This window comes from Somniosus microcephalus, chromosome 10 (genome assembly GCF_052327205.1).
Source record: "Somniosus microcephalus isolate GS21.2 chromosome 10, FLI_Smic_1.0, whole genome shotgun sequence".
In the NCBI taxonomy this organism is placed as follows: domain Eukaryota; kingdom Metazoa; phylum Chordata; class Chondrichthyes; order Squaliformes; family Somniosidae; genus Somniosus; species Somniosus microcephalus.
The window spans coordinates 238,195,137-238,206,322 of NC_140996.1; the positions used below are offsets into that span (position 1 = coordinate 238,195,137).

An 11,186-nucleotide genomic window follows, 5' to 3' on the forward strand; every position below is an offset into this window, starting at 1 on the left:
TCACTGTGGGGCTCAGTGCCCCTGGGCTCTTGCTGTTCACTGTGGGGCTCAGTGCCCCTGGGCTCTTGCTGTTCACTGTGGGGCTCAGGACCTCTGGGCTCTTGCTGTTCACTGTGGGGCTCAGTGCCCCTGGGCTCTTGCTGTTCACTGTGGGGCTCAGTGCCCCTGGGCTCTTGCTGTTCACTGTGGGGCTCAGGACCCCTGGGCTCTTGCTGTTCACTGTGGGGCTCAGGACCCCTGGGCTCTTGCTGTTCACTGTGGGGCTCAGGACCCCCGGGCTCTTGCTGTTCACTGTGGGGCTCAGTGCCCCTGGGCTCTTGCTGTTCACTGTGGGGCTCAGGACCCCCGGGCTCTTGCTGTTCACTGTGGGGCTCAGTGCCCCTGGGCTCTTGCTGTTCACTGTGGGGCTCAGGACCCCTGGGCTCTTGCTGTTCACTGCGGGGCTCAGTGCCCCTGGGCTTTTGCTGTTCACTGTGGGGCTCAGGACCCCTGGGCTCTTGCTGTTCACTGCGGGGCTCAGTGCCCCTGGGCTCTTGCTGTTCACTGTGGGGCTCAGGACCCCTGGGCTCTTGCTGTTCACTGTGGGGCTCAGGACCCCTGGGCTCTTGCTGTTCACTGTGGGGCTCAGTGCCCCTGGGCTCTTGCTGTTCACTGTGGGGCTCAGGACCCCTGGGCTCTTGCTGTTCACTGTGGGGCTCAGTGCCCCTGGGCTCTTGCTGTTCACTGTGGGGCTCAGTGCCCCTGGGCTCTTGCTGTTCACTGTGGGGCTCAGGACCCCTGGGCTCTTGCTGTTCACTGCGGGGCTCAGGACCCCTGGGCTCTTGCTGTTCACTGTGGGGCTCAGTGCCCCTGGGCTCTTGCTGTTCACTGTGGGGCTCAGTGCCCCTGGGCTCTTGCTGTTCACTGTGGGGCTCAGTGCCCCTGGGCTCTTGCTGTTCGCTGTGGGGCTCAGGACCCCTGGGCTCTTGCTGTTCACTGAGGGGCCTCAGTGCCCCTGGGCTCTTGCTGTTCACTGTGGGGCTCAGTGCCCCTGGGCTCTTGCTGTTCACTGTGGGGCTCAGGACCCCTGGTTGGAGAGTTTTGTTACTCACCTGCCCGCCGATCCTCTCCCTCTGTTGCCTCCCGTTGCCAGGACGTCGCTGGTCGCTAAGGCGGCGTGCGCGTGCTCGCGGGTCCGCGCGCGCCCCGGGGAAGAAGCGGGGCCGCGCCCGCGAACCCGCCGGATTTAGCCGCGCGCCCCTCATTCTTCATTCAGGGTCGCAGCCTCCCGGAGTGATCAGATTCCGCAGCAATGCAGCACCTTGTTGGTCCCAATCGGTCATTTATTTACCAACTGTACAATAAGAAATATATCATTGAAACACTTTTAATAAACCTGCCATTCACTGCACAAAACTATCAGAATTCCTGCACTGCTCCTTTCTCACTGTGGGAGCTGGGCTGGGAAAGTGCTGGGAATACTGACAGCTCCTCATCCCCAGGAACACACCGCAATGTTCAATCTAATCCTGTGACTCTTGGGTGCCAGCTTAGCTCACTGGGCAGTACTGAGGGAGCGCCGCACTGTCGGAGGGGCAGTACTGAAAGAGCGCCGCACTGTCGGAGGGGCAGTACTGAGGGAGCGCCGCACTGTCGGAGGGTCAGTACTGAGGGAGCACTGCACTGTCGGAGGAGCAGTACTGAGGGAGCGCCGCACTGTCGGAGGGGCAGTACTGAGGGAGCGCCGCACTGCCGCAGGGGCAGTACTGAGGGAGCGCCGCACTGTCGGAGAGGCAGTACTGAGGGAGCGCCGCACTGTCGGAGGGGCAGTACTGAGGGAGCGCCGCACTGTCGGAGGGGCAGTACTGAGGGAGCGCCGCACTGTCGGAGGGTCAGTACTGAGGGAGTGCTGCACTGTCAGAGGGGCAGTACTGAGGGAGCGCTGCACTATCGGAGGGGCGGTACTGAGGGAGTGCTGCACTGTCGGAGGGGCGGTACTGAGGGAGCACCGCACCGTCGGAGGGGCAGGACTGAGGGAGCGCTGCACTGTCGCAGGGGCAGTACTGAGGGAGCGCCGCACTGTCGGAGGGGCAGTACTGAGGGAGCGCTGCACTGTCGCAGGGGCAGTACTGAGGGAGCGCTGCACTGTCGGAGGGCCAGTACTGAGGGACCGCCGCACTGTGGGAGGGACAATACTGAGGGAGCGCCGCACTGTCGGAGGGGCAGTACTGAGGGAGCGCCGCACTGTCGGAGGGGCAGTACTGAGGGAGCGCCGCACTGTCGGAGGGACAGTACTGAAGGAGCGCTGCACTGTCGGAGGGGCAGTACTGAGGGAGTGCCGCACTGTCGGAGGGGCAGTACTGAGGGAGCGCTGCACTGTCGGAGGGTCAGTACTGAGGGAGTGCCGCACTGTCGGAGGGGCAGTACTGAGTGAGCGCTGCACTGTCGGAGGGTCAGTACTGAGGGAGCGCCGCACTGTCGGAGGGGCAGTACTGAGGGAGCGCCGCACTGTCGGAGGGGCAGTACTGAGGGAGCGCTGCACTGTCGGAGGGTCAGTACTGAGGGAGCGCTGCACTGTCGGAGGGTCAGTACTGAGGGAGTGCCGCACTGTCGGAGGGGCAGTACTGAGGGAGTGCCGCACTGTCGGAGGGTCAGTACTGAGGGAGCGCTGCACTGTCGGAGGGTCAGTACTGAGGGAGCGCAGCACTGTCGGAGGGTCAGTACTGAGGGAGCGCTGCACTGTCGGAGGGTCAGTACTGAAGGAGCGCTGCACTGTCGGAGGGTCAGTACTGAGGGAGCGCCGCACTGTCGGAGGGTCAGTACTGAGGGAGCGCTGCACTGTCGGAGGGTCAGTACTGAGGGAGCGCTGCACTGTGGGAGGGTCAGTACTGAGGGAGCGCTGCACTGTCGGAGGGTCAGTACTGAGGGGGCGCCGCACTGTCGGAGGGGCAGTACTGAGGGAGAGCCGCACTGTCGGAGGGGCAGTACTGAGGGAGCGCCGCACTGTCGGAGGGGCAGTACTGAGGGAGCGCCGTACTGTCGGAGGGGCAGTACTGAGGGAGTGCTGCACTGTCGGAGGGGCAGTACTGAGGGAGCGCCGCACTGTCGGAGGGGCAGGACTGAGGGAGCGCTGCACTGTCGGAGGGGCAGTACTGAGGGAGCGCTGCACTGTCGGAGGGGCAGTACTGAGGGAGCGCCGCACTGTCGGAGGGTCAGTACTGAGGGAGTGCTGCACTGTCGGAGGGGCAGTACTGAGGGAGTGCCGCACTGTCGGAGGGGCAGTACTGAGGGAGTGCCGCACTGTCAGAGGGGCAGTACTGAGGGAGCGCCGCACTGTCGGAGGGGCAGTACTGAGGGAGCGCTGCACTGTCGGAGGGTCAGTACTGAGGGAGCGCTGCACTGTCGGAGGGTCAGTACTGAGGGAGCGCTGCACTGTCGGAGGGGCAGTACTGAGGGAGCGCCGCACTGTGGGAGGGGCAGTACTGAGGGAGCGCCGCACTGTCGGAGGGTCAGTACTGAGGGAGCGCCGCACTGTCGGAGGGGCAGTACTGAGGGAGCGCCGCACTGTGGGAGGGGCAGTACTGAGGGAGCGCTGCACTGTGGGAGGGTCAGTACTGAGGGAGTGCTGCACTGTCGGAGGGTCAGTACTGAGGGAGCGCTGCACTGTGGGAGGATCAGTACTGAGGGAGCGCTGCACTGTCGGAGGGTCAGTACTGAGGGAGCGCCGCACTGTTGGAGGGGCAGTACTGAGGGAGCGCCGCACTGTCGGAGGGGCAGTACTGAGGGAGCGCCGCACTGTGGGAGGGGCAGTACTGAGGGAGCGCTGCACTGTGGGAGGGGCAGTACTGAGGGAGCGCTGCACTGTGGGAGGGTCAGTACTGAGGGAGTGCTGCACTGTGGGAGGGTCAGTACTGAGGGAGTGCTGCACTGTTGGAGGGTCAGTACTGAGGGAGCGCTGCACTGTGGGAGGGTCAGTACTGAGGGAGTGCTGCACTGTTGGAGGGTCAGTACTGAGGGAGCGCCGCACTGTTGGAGGGTCAGTACTGAGGGAGCGCCGCACTGTCGGAGGGGCAGTACTGAGGGAGCGCCGCACTGTCGGAGGGGCAGTACTGAGGGAGCGCCGCAAGATCACATGGTACTATTCAAGCAGGGAAGTTTTGCCGTGGCAAATATTTAGCCCTCAAGCAACATCACTAAAATAAAACTGCTGTGTGGGAGCTTGCTGTCCACTGATTGGCTGCCGCCTTTCCCACATTACAACACTTCGTCGGCTGTAAAACGCTTTGGGATGTCCTGAGATTATGAAAAGCGAGTTTGGGAGTGAGAGTATTGCACACTCTGCCGGTGTCACTCTGGGAGTGAGGGTATTGCACACTCTGCCGGTGTCACTCTGGGAGTGAGGGTATTGCACACTCTGCCGGTGTCACTCTGGGAGTGTGAGTATTGCACACTTTACCGGTGTCACTCTGGGAGTGAGAGTATTGCACACTCTGCCGGTGTCACTCTGGGAGTAAGAGTCTTGCACACTCTGCCGGTGTCACTCTGGGAGTGAGAGTATTGCACACTCTGCCGGTGTCACTCTGGGAGTGAGAGTATTGCACACTCTGCCGGTGTCACTCTGGGAGTGAGTATTGCACACTTTACCGGTGTCACTCTGGGAGTGAGAGTATTGCACACTCTGCCGGTGTCACTCTGGGAGTAAGAGTCTTGCACACTCTGCCGGTGTCACTCTGGGAGTGAGAGTATTGCACACTCTGCCGGTGTCACTCTGGGAGTGAGAGTATTGCACACTCTGCCGGTGTCACTCTGGGAGTGAGAGTATTGCACACTCTGCCGGTGTCACTCTGGGAGTGAGAGTATTGCACACTCTGCCGGTGTCACTCTGGGAGTGTGAGTATTGCACACTCTGCCGGTGTCACTCTGGGAGTAAGAGTATTGCACACTCTGCCGGTGTCACTCTGGGAGTGAGAGTATTGCACACTCTGCCGGTGTCACTCTGGGAGTAAGAGTATTGCACACTCTGCCGGTGTCACTCTGGGAGTGAGAGTATTGCACACTCTGCCGGTGTCACTCTGGGAGTGAGTATTGCACACTCTGCCGGTGTCACTCTGGGAGTAAGAGTATTGCACACTCTGCCGGTGTCACTCTGGGAGTGAGAGTATTGCACACTCTGCCGGTGTCACTCTGGGAGTGAGTATTGCACACTCTGCCGGTGTCACTCTGGGAGTAAGAGTATTGCACACTCTGCCGGTGTCACTCTGGGAGTGAGAGTATTGCACACTCTGCCGGTGTCACTCTGGGAGTGTGAGTATTGCACACTCTGCCGGTGTCACTCTGGGAGTGAGAGTATTGCACACTCTGCCGGTGTCACTCTGGGAGTGAGAGTATTGCACACTCTGCCGGTGTCACTCTGGGAGTGAGTATTGCACACTTTACCGGTGTCACTCTGGGAGTGAGAGTATTGCACACTCTGCCGGTGTCACTCTGGGAGTGAGAGTATTGCACACTCTGCCGGTGTCACTCTGGGAGTGAGTATTGCACACTTTACCGGTGTCACTCTGGGAGTGAGAGTATTGCACACTCTGCCGGTGTCACTCTGGGAGTGAGAGTATTGCACACTCTGCCGGTGTCACTCTGGGAGTGAGAGTATTGCACACTCTGCCGGTGTCACTCTGGGAGTGTGAGTATTGCACACTCTGCCGGTGTCACTCTGGGAGTGAGTATTGCACACTTTACCGGTGTCACTCTGGGAGTGAGAGTATTGCACACTCTGCCGGTGTCACTCTGGGAGTGAGTATTGCACACTCTGCCGGTGTCACTCTGGGAGTGAGAGTATTGCACACTCTGCCGGTGTCACTCTGGGAGTAAGAGTATTGCACACTTTAGCGGTGTCACTCTGGGAGTGAGAGTATTGCACACTCTGCCGGTGTCACTCTGGGAGTGAGTATTGCACACTCTGCCGGTGTCACTCTGGGAGTGAGAGTATTGCACACTCTGCCGGTGTCACTCTGGGAGTATTGCACACTCTGCCGGTGTCACTCTGGGAGTGTGAGTATTGCACACTCTGCCGGTGTCACTCTGGGAGTGAGAGTATTGCACACTCTGCCGGTGTCACTCTGGGAGTGAGTATTGCACACTTTACCGGTGTCACTCTGGGAGTGAGAGTATTGCACACTCTGCCGGTGTCACTCTGGGAGTGAGAGTATTGCACACTCTGCCGGTGTCACTCTGGGAGTGAGTATTGCACACTTTACCGGTGTCACTCTGGGAGTGAGAGTATTGCACACTCTGCCGGTGTCACTCTGGGAGTGAGAGTATTGCACACTCTGCCGGTGTCACTCTGGGAGTGAGAGTATTGCACACTCTGCCGGTGTCACTCTGGGAGTGTGAGTATTGCACACTCTGCCGGTGTCACTCTGGGAGTGAGTATTGCACACTTTACCGGTGTCACTCTGGGAGTGAGAGTATTGCACACTCTGCCGGTGTCACTCTGGGAGTGAGTATTGCACACTCTGCCGGTGTCACTCTGGGAGTGAGAGTATTGCACACTCTGCCGGTGTCACTCTGGGAGTAAGAGTATTGCACACTTTAGCGGTGTCACTCTGGGAGTGAGAGTATTGCACACTCTGCCGGTGTCACTCTGGGAGTGAGTATTGCACACTCTGCCGGTGTCACTCTGGGAGTGAGAGTATTGCACACTCTGCCGGTGTCACTCTGGGAGTATTGCACACTCTGCCGGTGTCACTCTGGGAGTGTGAGTATTGCACACTCTGCCGGTGTCACTCTGGGAGTGAGAGTATTGCACACTCTGCCGGTGTCACTCTGGGAGTGAGTATTGCACACTTTACCGGTGTCACTCTGGGAGTGAGGCCGTAGCTCACCACACTCCCCATGGGTCAAGCTCATGATGCAGGGAGACAATAAACCAAGACAATTAATTTCAAGCTTCAAGCACCTGTTGGACAATTGAAGATGTGTCAGTCCGATGCTAACTCTGCACCTGAAATAATCCATACCACAATTCCACGAGTTACAGCCGAGAGGTTCAGTGATCGAAAATCCTTTTAATCAGAATTCTCCAAGAGCAGAAACAATCTTCTTGATTAGCAACAGATCTCCCATGGCGTGGGCGTGGCACGGTCAGGGGACACAGGAAGAGGTCTGAGAAACCGGGAAGTGTGTGCATTGCGAAAATGCTTTTGCCTGGATCAAATTCCCAGGAACAAATCATTAACCAACAAAAACCTTCTGATCACTTTGTGTGTGATGAATGCAGCTCACAACATTTGTGTACTGGTGTGAATCTTGGTATGTGTGTGTTTGTGTAACAGGATAGTGACAGCTCCACGAGGCACCCCTGTGCTGTAAATGCCATCATTCCAGGAGCCACGCACACACCCACCGGTGCAGGGGGTGGGACGGGGCTGAATAGCAGGTACCGGTGTGTGTGCTTATACATCACAGCACTCTCGTGTAATTAAAGGGCATCGCATGGGCTGAAGCCCACGTCCTGACCCTCTCCAGCCGCTCTGCTCTGTGGCAATGGATCAAAGGGATGCAGAAAACGTTTCAATGTTCAACTGAACATCCCAAAGCTTTAAAAACATTTGCTCGTTCTCAATGTAGAGTGCTCCTGGTTAACCTGCTGCTTAGTGCCTCACCGGCCAGCTTTACAAATTAAAAGACAATTATCACTGAGTGCAAGAGAATCTCAAAGCAGGGCTCTGAACCCCAACTCAGTCAAACCGGTCCCACACACCACCCGCAGATCAGCTACAAACACCTTAAAACAAGGTCCACGTACAGTGTTACTCAGATAAAGAGAGGGTGATGCAGTGGCTCAGTGTGTGCTGTTCCCAGAGTGACAGACGCACGGTACATCTCCAATCTTACATTTCACTGCAGGGGGAGACGGGCTCAGCACTCACACACACTGAGGGTGGGGGATACACTTAACACAGTGTCTGGTGAGGGACACAACAGAATCCTCCTCCAACAGTTTAGGTTATAAAAAACATAAATATTCTGAAGTTCAAGGCTGTGAACATGTTGCTTAAATTGCATCCCAGAGCTGAATTTACTCCAGTCACTCGACAAGGGCCCCAGCTGTAACTTCAAGTGGAATCATTCACCTCGGAGCAAGGCAGCACTGTCAATCAAACTAACTTTAATCCACTTTAATTCTGTTGCTCTCTCCTGCCCTTTTCCGATGTCACAGTTTACCGTTCAGGAACTGCCGTTTCATTTTACAAACCGAGTTCCGGTTAATGCCCACCAGGGTCTGGCTGTCGTGGTCAGACCATGCTCCTGTCCGCTCCAGACTCCCCTTGTTCCTGCACTGTTTCCTGTTGTTAATCTGTGGCCCTGGCCTCTGTTAACACGACTCCCAATCTGCCTGATCGGAGTGCCGGGGAGTGTCTGGGGATCGTGGTGAAACTCCTGCAATCGGTTTTCCGTTAGTCTGCAATAAACGTCACACCACATAATTAATAATGATTCTGTTTGTTTCGTTGTGGGGGGAACACTTGCAACATCCACAGAGGACGAGTGAGGGTGGTGCTGAGAGTGAGCGGCCCTGACACACCGTTACTGAGTTACTGTGGGGCTGAGGTTAGAGTCGGGCGATTCTTAGTTAGCTCCTGTCCGGAGACCCGGGGCTGGGCTGACTCGGGGGATTGATGTCGACGGGATTCGCCGGGGATTCCGACATTCCGTCAGGAGCATTACTCTTCCCCTCGGATTGTTCGGGCAGCTCCACGCTTGATTTCTGCACAAGCTCAGCAGCTTTCATCTCATAGTCCAACATTCGTTTCTGAACAATGGCCGGCATGAGCTGGACGTAGGCATTCATCAGCCTGTGGTTGGTGTGGATCAGTTTCCCTGCACAGCTGTTAATGCAGAATTCCTGGAGAGAGAGGAAACACACCATTAAAACACGTCCCACAACCTGTGCTATATTGTGGGCACCGTCCACCCACAGCACTGGCGGAATTGCACGATCCTGTACACCCTCTGAGCGACAATCGGCGGGCGACAGTCGCGGAGCTTCCTGGATGGGCAGAGAGCTGCAGGACCGTGCAGCTTAAAGGGAATGTTCGGACTGAGTCCTTCTCTCTCTGAGGAACGGTCCAGGTTCCAGTGCATTCTGTGCTACAATCTATCTCCGTGCCTCTGGGTTACAGAGGATGTAAACCAGCTCCCAACTGCCATTTGCCAACCTCTGCTGGGAAGAGTGAGTGTCTGTAGCGTGCACCCATGGCCAGGGGCTGACACTCACTGTCACTTGGGCAATGGTCTGGATGGCCGAGGGCCCTGTACCCCAGCGAAGCGTCAGTGCTTTCAGGAGAGGCGAGGGGAGAACACGTTTAATACCCTTTCTGTCTGCTGGTCTCGCTGTGTCAGACTATACCGGCCCCAGACGCCACATCAGAGGGCTTGTCAGAGGGTATGGCTCCTCCCGGCTGGGCCATGGGTCAGAGGGCAGGTCAGAGGGCAAGGCTCCTATGTTCCTGAGGGAGCGCTGCACTGTCGGAGGGGCGGTACCGTCGAAGGGGCATTACTGAGGGAGCGCTGCACTGTTGGAGGGGCAGTACTGAGGGAGCGCTGCACTGTCGGAGGGGCAATAATGAGGGAGCGCTGCACTGTCGGAGGGGCAGTACTGAGGGAGCGCCGCATTGTCGGAGGGGCAGTACTGAGGGAGTGCTGCACTGTCGGAGGGACAGTACTGAGGGAGCGCCGCACTGTCGGAGGGGGCATTACTGAGGGAGCGCTGCACTGTTGGAGGGGCAGTACTGAGGGAGTGCTGTACTGTCAGAGGGGCAATAATGAGGGAGCGCCGCATTGTCGGAGGGGCAGTACTGAGGGAGTGCTGCAGTCGGAGGGGCAGTACTGAGGGAGCGCCGCACTGTCGGAGGGGGCATTACTGAGGGAGCGCTGCACTGTTGGAGGGGCAGTACTGAGGGAGCGCTGCACTGTTGGAGGGGCAGTACTGAGGGAGCGCTGCACTGTCAGAGGGGCAGTACTGAGGGAGCGCCGCACTGTTGGGGGGGGGGGGCATTACTGAGGGAGTGCTGCACTGTTGAAAGAGTTGTCCTAGAAATGTGAAATTATTCACTTTGGTAGGAAGAATGGGAACGCAGAATGTTTTTAAAAGGTGAGAGACTTGTTGGTGTTCAGAGGGATTTGGGTGTCCTTGTACACGAATCATAGAAAGTTAACCTGCAGGTTCAGCAAGCAATTAAGGCGGCAAGTAGCATGCTGATCTTCACTGCAAGGGGTTTGGAGTATAAGAGTAAGGAAGTCTTGCTACAATTGTACAGGGCCTTGGTCAGACCACACCTGGAGTACTGGGCACAGTTCTGGTCTCCTTATCTAAGGAAGGATATACTTGCCTTGGAGGCGGTGCAACGAAGGTTCACTAGATTGATTCCTGGGATGAGAGGGTTGTCCTATGATGAGAGATTGTGTAGAATGGGCCTATACCCTCTGGAGTTTAGAAGAATGAGAGGTGATCTCATTGAAACATACAAGATTCTGAGGGGGATTGACAGGGTAGATGCTGAGAGGTTGTTTCCCCCTGGCTGGAGTGTCTAGAACTAGGGGGCACAGTCTCAGGATAAGGGGTTGGCCATTTAAGACCGAGATGAGGAGGAATTTCTTCACTCAGAGGGTTGTGAACCTTTGGAATTCTCTACCCCAGAGGGCTGTGGTGCTCAGTCGTTGAGTCTATTCAAGGCTGAGATCGAGAGATTTTTGGACTCTAGGGGAATCGAGGGATATGGAGATCGGGCGGGAAAGTGGAGTTGAGGTCGATGATCAGCCATGATCTTATTGAATGGCGGAGCAAGTTCGAGGGGCCGAATGGCCTCCTGTGTGATGAAGTTTTACCTCGGCCGGGGTGATGGTCCTGTAGTTGAGGTTGGTCACACACTGGTTGAAGCAGTTCTCCGTCATCTTGTTGTAAACCAGCAGGAAGTCCCGCAACTGGAGGAGAACACACCGAGTGAGAGTCAGCGGCACAAACCCGTCTCCCCGGGAATACCATTCCCCGCTCCCCGGATCCCCCTCCAACCCGCCCCGGGAATACCATTCCCCGCTCCCCGGATCCCCCTCCAACCCGCCCCGGGAATACCATTCCCCGCTCCCTGGATCCCCCTTCCAACCCGCCCCGGGAATACCATTCCCCGCTCCCCGGATCCCCCTCCAAC

General features: G+C 57.4%; 1 protein-coding gene across 1 annotated transcript; it reads right to left on the minus strand.

The window, feature by feature from the left end:
• Positions 1-7,023: 7,023 nt before the first annotated feature.
• timm10b (translocase of inner mitochondrial membrane 10 homolog B (yeast)) lies at positions 7,024-10,988 on the minus strand. Its single transcript, XM_085999869.1, has 2 exons — positions 10,867-10,988; positions 7,024-8,884 (listed from the first exon to the last, which is right to left on the minus strand). Exons 1-2 carry the CDS (start codon positions 10,930-10,932, stop codon positions 8,612-8,614), a joined length of 339 nt encoding a protein of 112 aa, XP_085855995.1. The 5' UTR covers positions 10,933-10,988; the 3' UTR covers positions 7,024-8,611.
• Positions 10,989-11,186: the final 198 nt, after the last annotated feature.

Coding starts and splice junctions, on each gene's coding strand:
- timm10b (XM_085999869.1), bottom strand. CDS start 10,932: ATGACGGAGAACTGCTTCAACCAGTGTGTGACCAACCTCAACTACAGG. Junction 8,885..10,866: donor GGACCATCACCCCGGCCGAG/GTAAAACTTCAT, acceptor CTCTCTCTCCAG/GAATTCTGCATTAACAGCTG.